Source organism: Rhinopithecus bieti, unplaced genomic scaffold, assembly GCF_001698545.2.
Source record: "Rhinopithecus bieti isolate Rb0 unplaced genomic scaffold, ASM169854v2 scaffold_34281, whole genome shotgun sequence".
NCBI classification, from domain to species: domain Eukaryota; kingdom Metazoa; phylum Chordata; class Mammalia; order Primates; family Cercopithecidae; genus Rhinopithecus; species Rhinopithecus bieti.
In genome coordinates this window covers 1,528,284-1,540,679 of record NW_016814762.1, presented here as the reverse complement: position 1 = coordinate 1,540,679, position 12,396 = coordinate 1,528,284, and the positions used below count along the sequence as shown (strand labels likewise).

Here is a 12,396-nt window from a genome sequence, read left to right as displayed (position 1 = left end):
GCTGGGACTACAGGCATGCAAAACCATGCCTAATTTTTAAAATTTTTTCATAGAGGTCTCATTATATTGCCCAGACTGGTCTCGAACTCCTGGGCTCAAACAATCTCCCACCTCAGCCTCCCAAAGTGTTGGGATTACAGGCGTGAGCCACTGTGCCTGGCCAGGGGCCTCATCTTTAAAAGGGGAATATGGCACCTGCCCCACAGGATTGTTGGGAGGGGAGCACCTGGCGCTAGAAAGGCTCAGCTGACAGGACAGTTTAATGTGCTGGATGGAGGTGTATGGGAAAGACTTATTTAGGGGGTAGTAGAGGCCCAAGGACAAGCTTATGTCCAGAAGCGTCCCACTTATGTCCACTCTCCACCCAGAGGTGCGCATGGCTGAGATGGTGTCCATGGGTGTGGGGAACAAGGCCTTCCGAGACATTGCCCCCAGCGAGGAAGCTATCAACGACCGCACCATCAACTATGTCCTGAAGTGCCGAGGTAGCAGGCAGGCTACAGGGTGTCGGGGTAGGAGTAGGAAAGCTGTGCGGGAAGCACTGTGGCCTTCTGTCAGTGCTGACCCGCACTCTCCTTGGGATCTGGGGTCAGGCTAAGCTCTGGCCTGTCCCAAACTGACCCTCTCTCTTATGCAGAAGTTCGATCTCGGGCTTCCATTGCCGTGGCCCCGTTAGACTATGACAGCCTCTACCTGGGAGCCTCGAACTCCCTTCTTGGAGACCCTGCCTCTTGCTCTGTTCTGGGATCCCTCAACCTGCACCTGTACAGAGACCCAGCTCTTCTGGGTCTCCACTGTCCCCTGTATCCCCCCAACTTCCTGGAGGAAGCAGCACTGGAGACTGAGGCAGAGCTGGGCGGCCAGCCCTCTTTGAGTATGTCTGGGCCCAGCCAGAGACAGGAGGGCATGGCTTGGGGTCTGGGGCCTCCCGTGCTGACAGCTCACCCAGTCTCCCTCCCTAGCTCCTGAGGACTCAGAGGTCTCATCCCAGTGCCCATCAGCCAGTGGCTCCAGTGGCTCTGACAGCAGCTGTGTGTCAGGGCAGGCCCTGGGTAGGGGCCTTGAGGACTTATCCTGTGTGAGTGCCATTTGCCCTATACCCACCAGCCCTTCCCCAGCCCAGGCTGGGCCTGTGACTATGGCCAGCCCCTCCCAGCACAGGGTAGCCCTTTACTTTGGGTAGAGCTTGTGGTGGGTGGGCCAGAGCCATTCCCCAGACACCCCCTGGGCCCAGAGTCAAGGAAGCAGGCATTCATGCCTGGCCTGGCCCTGCAGGTCTGAGCTCGGGACTGGACGAGCAGTAGATCCAGCAGCCTGCAGCTCCAAGGAACATTGCCTCTCTGGATCTGCTATGACCAGGGTGTGGCGGACACCTGGGCCTCCTCCAACCTACGTGTGCAGAACTGTTGACTACCCTTTCTGATGTGTGTGGCCGTCGGACTAACTGGCACGGGGCCTCTCTAGGGGAGTCTGGTTGTAGAGCCTGAATAGGCTCCTGGCCCCATGACCCCTTCTCCTGTCCTCAGCTCCCATCCCAGTTGTGGGTTAAGAAGAGGCTAGAGCAGACATTGAGTGTTTCCATGCTATAGGCTGGTGGGGGACTATGTGCCTCTGGGCAGTGACTAGGCTGCCCCCACCCCTCAGGAAAAGCACAGGTGGGCTCCTAGCAGCTGATCCCCAATCCCTGGCCTTAAAGCCGAGCTGTTACTATAGGGGCAGGTCCACCTCTACAGGGCCCTGATGCTTGCCTGTCCTGGCCCCCAGGCCCAGCCACTTATTTACAGGGGCATTTTGGTTATTTTGACTTGATGCCTTTTGAATAACTTTCAACAGAGTTGTCTAAAATTATCTTACTGGTTGTTAGGCCTTTGGTGTCTCAGAGAAGGAGTCTAGGTCTTTGATGTGTGATTTACTGTTTTATTTGTTTATAATAAAAAGTAGACTGATAGGTACCCACTGATGGGCACATGCATATCTCCAGTTAACATGAACCTTGGTGGGTGGGGCACAAGGGGCTGCATCTCTGGACACCCTAGTCCTCTTGTAGGTACTTTCCCAGGATGGAGTACGAGACAGACCTAGACAGGCCCCTCTGGATGAGCAGGTCCATGCAGCGGCCATATTTCCTGGCGAAGGGCAGTGTAAGCTGGAAGGAAAGGCCAATCTTATCCCTGATTTCCTGGCCAGTTGCCTACTCTAGCTCCTTGTGGGTGGGGTTCTCCCATCGGGGCAGGGACAGGGCAAGCCCGGCTGTAGAGGACTTTTGATGCTCTAGGGCCCACCTCTGCCCAAGGGCATCTCACAGGGTGGGGCTAGAAATGGCTATCAGGGAACTAAGCAGAAAGACTGGAGGGTCAAAAACATGTTTCCTGCTACCAGTTTTCCACTTTCTAGCCACACACGCTGACCTCCCCTTTACAAACCACATATGAGCCAGATGCCTAATGGTAACTGGGTACTAGAGGGCTTATGGTAAAAGGTGTTATAATAATGCTCTTGATTATAGAAGTGTCAGATCAATGAGAAACTGCCTAAATCATTTCCACCTCAATGTTAAAATTAGATTAAGGAATCAGAAAAGGAAAAAAAAAAAAACAACAACAAAAAAACCCTTGATCGTTCCTTTGCCCTTACTGAACATTTTCTTTTTCTTTGTAAAGAATGCTTAAAAGTAGGTTAAATATGAAAGGAATGTACACAGATGGTGACATCGTGGCCAGATAGGTGAAGCTGGTATCACTGGTTGAAAAGGCCTCACTCCCATATGAGTCAAAGCTTGGGCTCGTATGATATGTGTCCCTAAGTGTGGCCAGGGTTGTTAGTGATGAAGGGAGTTGGTATCATTAGAGGAAAACTATGAAAACCAGTGACCTGAATACTGCTTTTGGACTACTCTGGATTGGTTAATTTCATCCAGTTTCTCCCTCCCTGGGAGCAGTGGCCTAAGTTGCCTGTCTAGCTTTCTGGGCAGTGCTGGCCCAGCCCTGGTGCAGCAAGACACATGTCCATCTGAGGCATCCACAGGGTCAGTGGATTTCCAGGGGTTGCAAGTGACCCTCACCTCCACCCAGCTGTACAGGCGCTCCTGGGTGTGCCGGTCGTCCTTGAAGCCGGTAATGGCCAGCAAATCTACCACAAACTGCTTGGGGCTGATATGCAGGGTCTGCCAGGAGAGCCCACGATCAGGGAGGGCTAGGGCAGCTCCTAGCCCCTCAGAGTGAGATGCAGAGCAGTGACTTCTCTGGGTCCGCAGAGCCATAGAGGTAGGAGGCAGGCACTGTCACTGCAAATCTGCCTCTTGGCTGAGGCTCAGTCCAGGTGCAACTGCTCTGTTTGCCTGTCCCTGCCTGTCCCACCACTCTTCTGGTCCTGGCCTTCTTCTCCTTAACCCCATCTTGGCTTACTTCCTCTTGCCTTGCACCACTTACTGTGGGACAGGGGAAGAGGTGGAGAAGGTACAGGGTGCCCCAGGGCCTGGGGCCTGTCACACATACCCACAACTGGTTGGCCAGGGAGACCACCTTGGCTGTGATGGCTTTGGGGTCCTTTTGCCTGATGGAATCCAGGATGATGTCAGCCAGGAAGCAGTGACATTTCTGCGCATAAAACATCTCTTCCCAGGACAGAGAGAAACTCAGGAAAGTCACTTCTGTGGAGGAGGGAAAGTGGATGTGGCCACATCTGTCAACAATAGGGCCTTAGAGACAGTGTGAGGAGGGGGAGAGGGGTAGGGCCCCCAGGGGCCACTGTCTCTGCCTGAAATAACCTGGGAGGGGGCTCAGACATCCTGAGAAGGGGCTCAGGCATCCTCACGAGGAGGCGCAGGGCTCGGCCTGGTTCCAGAGCCTCACCTTGGGGCTGGGGGCTGGCTGTGGGTGGTGTATGCCTGAGGTTGTCCATCTGCGTGGTGTAGATGATGCTGTCCTCAAAGAACATGCAGAAGCCATCGTTGCCCACCACAGGGGGGTGAGTCACTTTGAGGATAACCCCTAGGGTATCCACCTCACTGGCCTTGGGCAGAGGCTGCTCAGGGGCAGGGCTTTCTGTGAAAACAATATAGGGAGGGTCTCTCCTTTTAAAAAAAAATATTATTATTATTATTATTATTATTTGAAATAGAGTTTTGCTCTTGTTGCCCAGGCTGGAGTGCAATGGCACAATCTTGGCTCACTACAACCTCTGCCTCCCAGGTTCAGGCAATTCTCTTGCCTCAGCCTGCTGAGTAGTTGGGATTACAGGCATGTGCCACGATGCCTGGCTAATTTTTGTATTTTTAGAAGAGAAGGGGTTTCACTATGTTGGCCAGGCTGGTCTTGAACTCTTGACCTCAGGTGATCCACCCGCCTCAGCCTCCCAAAGTGCTGGGATTACAGACGTGAGCCACCACACCCAGGCTTTTAAAATTCTTTTCTTCAATTACCATCAAATCTACCTAAGCAGGGGCTCTCCTTTAGCCACCTCAGAGCCCAAGGAGGGAGGGCACCTCTGGTGACAGGACAGTATGATCAAGTTACCCCAGCCTTGCAACAGCTGCCATCTCTAGTTTCTCAGAAGTGACACCCTGGGCTGGCAGGGGCCTGTGCTGGCCGCTCCTCTCTTCATTGCCCTGGCATCACTGCAAGTCAAATCCTGAACATTTTGGAACTCCAAGAAACTCCAGATTCCTCTGTTGAACTAAGACATCTCAAATGGGGCTGACAGTAACCCAGCTGAGGGCTAGAAATCTTTATAAAATTTTAAGTTGAGAGCTTTTGGGGCCAGCCTTTGATGCATGTCCAGAGAGTGGACATGCTTTGTCATCCCAAGCTTAACAGACCAACTTAGGGCTCACAGGCAAGAGTCCAAGAAGGCCGCTCCAAGCAGGGCTGGAGCCACTAATAGGGAAGGTGACAATACTGCAGGCAGGGCTTTGAGGGAGCAAAGGCAGCAGCCTGGCACAGCAATTCTCAGCACAGTTCCCTGGCCGCCTCCCCTTAGCTGGCTACACACGCTGTCTCTCCAGCTCAGTCCCTGTAGCCCCTGCTACCTCCTGGGCTTCTCCACCTGGATGTCCCTTGGCATTTCACACCTAGTGTGTGCCCTTCCCCAGGCTCTGCTCTTTCTTACTCACACCTCAGTAAGGGCCCATCTACCCCCTTGCAGTCCCACAGGCTAGAAACCTGGCTCCTCCTTGGCCCAACCCTCCTTCCGTCCCCTAGCTGCCTAGCCTCCTTCCCCTAGCCTAGAAAGAACTCCAAGTGGCTTCGAACACCTAGCTCCTGCTGCATTTCCTCTGCTCCTGGAGCAAACTTTCTGATGGGCACACCTGGCCCCCGTGCTCTTGTCTAAAATCCTTCAGAGGCTGCTCACTTCTGTCCTGGTCAGAATGGAGTACCACGTCCTGAAGCTGGCCCGCAAGCCCTGTCCTGATGACTTCTGTCTTCAGCCTCATCTTTTATCACATTTGCACGTGAAGCCTGGCCTCCAGCTAGACTCATGCCCTGCGCTTCCAAACATCCTGGACTTCTTCCTTCCCCTGCTGACTACCCAGCCCTCAGCCTCTCTTGTGCTCCTGCTTCATAGGCGCCCTCTTCCCACAGTGCTCATCCCTTCACCGTATATGTTCTCCTGGCCCCTCCAGTCATGCCAATGTGCCAGTCATTTCTGTGTCTGCTGCCTGGCACAGAAATGGCATTGCTGAGCGGGGGGGGGGGGTCTAGTCCTCCTTTGTCACTAACTTGCTCTGCCATCTTGTCCGAGGAGTTTGCCTTCTCTGTTGTGAATAAGACTTAGATCAAAGTGGGACAGGACTCACCTCTCTCCTTGGTCCTCTGCTTGCTCCAGTCCTTCAGGGTGATGGGTCTTTTTTGGGGGAAGTATGGCTTGAAGGTTGGCTCTGGCCCCTTGTCTTTCGGTCCAGCTCCAGCCCCTGCCTGTGGTCCTGGATCCTTCTCTGAGGCTGTGGAATGGACTTTCCAGGCAGCTGAGGGGCTGGGCTGGGAAGCAGCCTCGCTTCCTAAGGGGAGCTGCAGGGTAGCCGCCTCCAAGGGGCTGCTCCGGGAGACTGTCAGTGGCTGGAATTCCCACTGTTTGCAATTGACCATGTCCCATTCTCTCACCAGGGAGATGAGTTTTTGCATGGGAGTGGCGGGAGGGTCTTTGGTTTCAGATTTCTGTGTGAGGTTGATTGTGGTGCATTTCTTCTTTGGGGGGCTCTCAGGGTGGCTCCCCCAGTGTCCGGGGTTGGTACACAAGCCAGGGCAGTGTGAGTATGTGCTGGGATTGCCAGCCCTCTTGGCATTTCGGCATAGGGACACCTGGATGGGCCGGGTGTACTGCTCAGCCTCCTCCATCTGGTTGGACCTGGCCAGGTTTCCCTTAGCCTTGTTCCATGGAGTCCTGTCACTGCAGTCTTCAAAGTCCACAGGCATGTAGGCTGTGGTCTGGGGAGGGAAGGGCATAGTAACTCTGGATAGGTTGGGCATGGACATCAACACCTTGCCCAAGACCTAATAAGCTGGGCCTCCAGGACTTCAGTTGCTCTCCCCGAACAGTCTCATCCCTGACAGGGGTCACCCACTTGAGCTTTGCTCAGGCTGAGTGGGGGTGATGCCAGCCCAGTGGCCTGTCATTCCAACAGGAGATTCAATCAGCATCGCAGGCCACAAGTGGCCAGTAAGTTCCTATGCCTCCTTCACGGTTCAGAAACCAGGTTCTGTCCTAGGAATCCATGTAGGCCCTGCTCTTTCATTTTACTGCATCCCTCAGTAGCTGAGCCTGCCCCCCTCCACCCTGGGCCTGGTGGTAGTGGTTTTTGAGGACAACAACAACCAGAGGAGGCTGGGGCTTACTTCTTTAGTGTCTCTACTGAACTCTGCCAGTGACCCTGGCCCTTCTGTCACCACGTGCAGCCTCCTGATGGGAAAAGCTTCTTCATTTTCAGATTCTTTCTCCTGAGTCCATGACCTGCAGAAAGAGGGGTTGGTTAGTGAGCAGAGACTTCCATCAGGCCATTGGCCAGTTGGTCAGATCTGCCCTTTGGCTGGGAGTTAATGCTAGACAGCAGAGAAGAAGGGGCTCTTAAAGGGTTTTGCCTAGGTCACTGGCCAATCCTGGGCCTGCTTCACTCCCTCAACCCCAAGGAGAACAGGATCCTCTAGGAGTGGGACTTCGGACAGGATTTCAAGAGGAATTTAAAGGACCAAATTCTAAACATAGAATCGTGATAAAGTTTCCTTACTTGTATGCTTCACATTGTGCAAGGGCTTCTGAGAGGGATGGAATGTGGTATTCCTCCACCTCCTGGCAGAAGAGGGGCCATTCCCTACAAATGACAAAGAGATGTCTGACTGGGCAGCTAGGGTGGGAGTGTGGGAGGGGGCATAAGCTCCTGGAGCTGCTGCCGCCAACAGTTCCCACGATGGAAATAAAATAACCTCCTCCCTGAAGGCTGCAAACCAGGTCTCCTTTGTTGCTAAGGAAGGGGTCAGCCTTCATGATTTCATCTTACTGTGTCCTTGCTTCACTTACTTAAATTCAGATGGTAAAAACAGTTTGCCAAGTCTCAGGAAGTTGAGAATGTGTCGGAACATCTGGCCATCCCCGTGGATGAGCAGGGTTTGTCCATATGTGATCCAGTACACTCTCTGAGGGTTGGACAGCAGTTCTGGATACTGGAGGGGGTTGGACACTAGACTCAGTCTCAGAGCCTCGGTCTTTGGAAGGGACAGGCCAATCTTCTTTCAGTCCCCTTTCCCAACTACACTAGAGCAGAGGCTTTGAGATTTCCATCTCCCTGTCTTGTCAGTCACAGGGAACCATGGTAGGGAGCAGAGCATCCAGGGAGAAGCACATCATCCCTGCTTCAACTTTTCATGGCCCCTAGACCACCCTCTCAAAGCATTTGGAAGCCCACCGTGCCTCCTTCTCAGTCCAGGCCCCTCAGAGCTGGCCCCCTCCCTACCCAAACTCCAGAGGGCCTTCCCCGCAGGCTGCTCGGTTCGCTTGCGCTCTGTTTGGTTTGTTTTGTTTTTTGAGGCAGAGTCGCACTCCATCACCCAGGTTGGAGTGCAGTGGGACAACCTCGGCTCACTGCAACTTCCACCACCTGGGTTCAAGTGATTCTGGTGCCTCAGCCTCCCAAGTAGCTGGGATTACAGGCATGTGCCACCACACCCGGCTAATTTTTGTATTTTTAGTACAGATGGGGTTTCACCATGTTGGTCAGGCTGGTCTTGAACTCCTGACCTCGTGATCTGCCCACCTCAGCCTCCCAAAGTGCTGGGATTACAGGCATGAGCCATGGCGCCTTCCGGGAAAGTCTTTGTTCTCAGCAAGTGCTGGAAGCTATGTGAGGGCCAGGTGATGGCCCCCAGAGCAGCTCAGGTGGTGATGCCAGATGGGGAGCAGGGCAGCCAAGGCTGGCAGTACCTTCAGCAGTGTCTGCAGGGTGGTTGCATACCAGTGGCTTCCAACATACACTTTGATGATCTGTTGTGGGGAATACACAGTGATCTCTGCTGTCCACTCATCTATGGGAATCAAGGAGATAGAACACATAATCATATGGCCAGAAGGGAAAGCAGGTAGGGCCCTTTGGTCAGTAGTGTATTTCATGTTAAGTCTCAATATCTTTCCTCAGTCATATTGTGTTGCCTACTCTGAGAAGCAGCAGAAATCCCTGACATAAACCTTGCTTGCTGCAAGGTTTCCTGGGTGGTGAGGTGGGAAAGGGCACTGCCCCTCTTCACCTGACCCTCCTCCCTCAGGAAAGCTGGGTTGATGACCCTGTCCACCTACAATGCCAACTGCCTCCGGTTTCTGGCTGGGTGTGTCCTGGGTGTGTAGCTTTTCATGTGGCCACTCAGACTGAAGCTAGGGATCTCCCTCTGCGTGTTTGTGTTTGTGGTTTGGCAAATGTCATGGAGCCTACTCCCATCAAATCCCTGTCACTTTTATGAGACTAAGCCTCTAGGCATGTCTGGAGAATGGGGGCTGTATGCTGGGAAGATGAACCCATGACCCTTTTCCTAGAGCTGACTATATATAGGCCTTGTTCTGATGTTTGGGAAGCAGTTTCTAATGAGCTCTGTAATGAATGAAGGGTATATAACTAGATTATACAACCAAGAGATAAGATGTATAGAACTAGACTGTGAACTCTAGGAAGATAGACTGTCTGTGTTGCTTACTTCTGTACCACCAATGTCTACTGCTGTCCTGGTATATGGCCAGTACTCAATAAATGTTGAATGGTGCTAAATGATAGTAATACAGCTTAAACTTTGCCCCCCCAGATTTTTGGTAATAAGAAGTTATAGGCAGCTGGTGAAAACAACAGTAGCTCTGGACTCAGTCAAATCCCAGCTTGACCACTGTGTAACTTGAGCGAGTTTTCTTCTCTGAACCTATTTTTCAGCTATTAAATGGACCCAGGGACAGCTCTGTTTAACATCGAGGAGGCTCCTCGCTGCATGGCTATGAGAAGCACAGCATGTCAGCTCCCAGGGTCAAGGCAGGCCTGCCCTGGGGGTCCCGCATGGCTGCAGACTGGGTAACAGCCCTGTCTGCTGCTGGAGATGAATTGTGGGCTTGGAGGTGAGGACAGAGCACTTAACATTAAAGTTTCCCTTTCGTAAAAATCCAAAATATTGGCTTGGCTTTCCCCTCCTCCTCCATCTACAGTTCCTCGTCCTGGCCACCTCATCTATTCCCTCCAATCCCCCAGATACTCCCCTGATGCTAAATTCAAACCTAGAAGCTTTCTCACTTACTGAGCACATCCATGGGTGCCAAAGTCCTCGGCTCCAGATGAGTCTTCAAAGCCACTTTCATTGGCTCGTAGGTGATGTCCCTTTTGTCCAGGAAGGCACAGAGCTCGTATACCTCGGAAATGGTCTCTGTCAGGGGCAGCCGGCAAGTCCCCAGCCAGTTCCTACCCAGAGGAAAGGCCTGTTATGAAGAACATCAGCATTGCACCCCAATAGAGTCGAGCCTGTAAACTTTCCATGCCTAGGATGCCTTGCCACAACACTGGCTCAAATCAGGCATTATTAACATCGTTTCCTTGTTTTTTTTTTTTTTTTTTTTTTTTTTTTTTTTTTTTTTTTTTTTTTTTTTTTTAGACAGAGTCTCACTCTGTTGCCAGGCTGAAGTTCAGTGGCGCGATCTCAGCTCACTGCAACCTTTGCCTCCCCGGTTCAAGCGATTCTCCTGCCTCAGCCTCCAAAGTAGCTGGGACTACAGGCACCCTCCACCACGTCCAGCTAATGTTTTTTTTGTGTGTGTATTTTTAATAGAGACGGATTTCTTTTTTTTCTTTTTTTTTTTTTTTTTTTGAGACGGAGTCTCACTCTGTCACGCAGGCTGGAGTGCAGTGGCGTGATCTCGGCTCACTGCAAGCTCCATCTCCCAGGTTCATGCCATTCTCCTGCCTCAGCCTCCTGAGTAGCTGGGACTACAGGTGCCCACCACCATGCCCGGTTAATTTTTTGTATTTTTAGTAAGGACGGGGTTTTACCATGTTGGCCAGATGGTCTCAATCTCTTGACCTCATGATCTGCCTGCCTTGGCCTCCCAAAGTGCTGGGATTGCAGGTGTGAGCCACTGCGCCCAGCCCATTTCCTTGTTTTAACTGGAAATCTGTCTAACCTTGTAGGAGAGTAAGCCTGGACAACAGGTCACATTTTTGGAACTGAGCTTGACTTATTTCAGCAAAGCCCTCTAAATGGACTAATTTCATGTCTCCAGGCCCTGTTTCAGGTTCCAGGGCCAGCTGAGGGCCCAGCCACTCCCTTCTTGCCCCATGCGCATTTGCCTAAGACATCTCAGTCACTGTGCCGCAGCCTGCCACAGTCTTGGAAAAAGACTGGGGTCTGAACATCAACCCCCTTCTCCAAACCCTCCCTTCCAAGGCACCTGTCTTTGCCCTCTGTGACATCAGGGTGGACATCTCTGAAAGAAATGAACTTTATGGGCCAAAAGAGCCCAAAACAACAATATTGGGAAAAGACAGCATTCAGGGTCAGCTGACCCTCTCACAGGGGCTCCAGAAAACCCACTTCTACCTTCAATTTTGGTACCAGACTATTTTGTGACCCTCAGAGAGTTGCTCTGTTGTTCTGCACCTCAGTTTGCCCTTCTACAAAACAGGGTTGGATTCCTTGCCCCTGCACTGAAGACGTCCTGAGCTCATCCCACAAGGCAAGGGCTGGGGATCAGCACCTCTGGGAAGCCTGGCCTGGCCTGCCCTGCCCTGCTTCTAAGGGGGGCTCACCCCTGGCTGTGGCCATTCTGTGTGTCCATTGAGCCTCCCAAGAGTGGCAGAGGACCTTTGTAGAGGGGTCTGCACAGGGAGGTACCCAGCTCCCTGAGGGGATGACTGTGGCCTGGTCACCTCAGACCTAGCACAGGGCTAGAACCAGGGAAATGGACTGCAGAGGACAGAAAGAGGAAATGGTCTGAAGCCTTTGAACCTTAGCAACCCTCGTACCTTGGCACCAGCCCTCTCCTTTGAGGCCCTAACCTGGTGGTAGTTTGGCGGTGCTGGTGATGGGAATGGCTAAAATGATGGGCTGGCCCCAAGGACACACTTCCCCTCTGGCTAGTGGGAAAGGCCCCAGTTTATTCCGAGAGGGAAGGGCAGAGCCAAGCGTGATGGGACTCAACGTGCCCTAAGGAGGGCCTCACTTGACATGCTGAAAGAGGACGCCGTTCCCTGTGATGTACAGTCGGCTTCCGTCTAGTGTGCTCTCGATGCGAAGCTGGCCCAGCGCAGAGTCCGGGTACTTGACCAGCAGACCCAGGGCCATCGTGTAGAGCGGCTTCATGGACTCCAGGCTGACTGTGCGGGCCCCCTTCCCGGGGCTCAGGGGAGGACAGGTGGTTCGGGAACAGCCACCTGTGTCAGGGAAAAGGGTGTATAGAACTAGACTGTGAATTCTAGGAAGACATGGTCTTCCTAGACCCCCATGGTCATAGCTGGATTGGAGGCTTTGGGACTTGGTTCCTACTGCTGCCTCCATTATACCGAGGAGGCTCAGAGGGAGGATATTTCCTTGCACAGTCCAAGTCGAGATCTCTTCAAAATTAGTATAATTTTTTTGTATACTCAGGCTTAGAAATCATAACTATTTGTTGGAAGGTGAGTTGGGAGTGGGGGATTCATTTGCTGTATCACTAGCATCTGAATTTCCTAAGTTTCAGGAAAGCAGCCATCTGGCCCCGGCCTCTGCAGGAGTCTTCATTAGTCCCAAGCTCTACTGTAACCATCCAAGGGTAAGGAACAGCAACCATAGCCTGGAAACTCAATGTGTGTTACAGGCTTCCTGGATTCACAGCACCTATTGCTGGCTCTCCTGGGCAGAATTTCCCCCAGAGACATACCTTGTGGCATTATTTTCAGGGTGGGTATTTGGG

The 12,396-nt window shown here is 52.5% G+C and overlaps 2 protein-coding genes across 10 annotated transcripts in view; one reads left to right on the top strand and one right to left on the bottom strand.

Annotated features, from left to right (window-relative positions):
* The window catches only part of PLEKHG4 (pleckstrin homology and RhoGEF domain containing G4), a 21,783-nt gene extending 9,568 nt beyond the window's left edge, over positions 1-12,215 (top strand). For 3 of the 7 annotated variants that reach the window (XM_017852283.1, XM_017852286.1, XM_017852285.1), the window contains 4 exons: positions 369-485; positions 638-874; positions 963-1,078; positions 1,276-1,972. In XM_017852283.1, coding sequence (XP_017707772.1) covers positions 369-485; positions 638-874; positions 963-1,078; positions 1,276-1,281 — 476 coding nt within the window. In that variant the 3' untranslated portion in view covers positions 1,282-1,972. Of the gene's footprint in view, positions 1-368; positions 486-637; positions 875-949; positions 1,079-1,275; positions 1,973-9,397; positions 9,690-12,177 lie in introns of those variants that run through there. The other 4 variants (XR_001881513.1, XM_017852284.1, XR_001881514.1 and 1 more) reach the window with 4 other exon arrangements.
* The window catches only part of KCTD19 (potassium channel tetramerization domain containing 19), a 42,539-nt gene continuing 32,039 nt past the window's right edge, over positions 1,897-12,396 (bottom strand). For all 3 annotated transcript variants that reach the window (XM_017852289.1, XM_017852288.1, XM_017852290.1), the window contains exons 6-16: positions 11,668-11,878; positions 9,753-9,913; positions 8,410-8,510; positions 7,510-7,652; positions 7,220-7,303; positions 6,831-6,945; positions 5,795-6,422; positions 3,852-4,043; positions 3,495-3,649; positions 3,062-3,163; positions 1,897-2,146 (exon numbers count right to left, since the gene is read on the bottom strand). In XM_017852289.1, the coding sequence (XP_017707778.1) occupies positions 2,033-2,146; positions 3,062-3,163; positions 3,495-3,649; positions 3,852-4,043; positions 5,795-6,422; positions 6,831-6,945; positions 7,220-7,303; positions 7,510-7,652; positions 8,410-8,510; positions 9,753-9,913; positions 11,668-11,878 (2,006 nt within the window). In that variant the 3' untranslated portion in view covers positions 1,897-2,032. The remainder of the gene's footprint in view (positions 2,147-3,061; positions 3,164-3,494; positions 3,650-3,851; positions 4,044-5,794; positions 6,423-6,830; positions 6,946-7,219; positions 7,304-7,509; positions 7,653-8,409; positions 8,511-9,752; positions 9,914-11,667; positions 11,879-12,396) is intronic.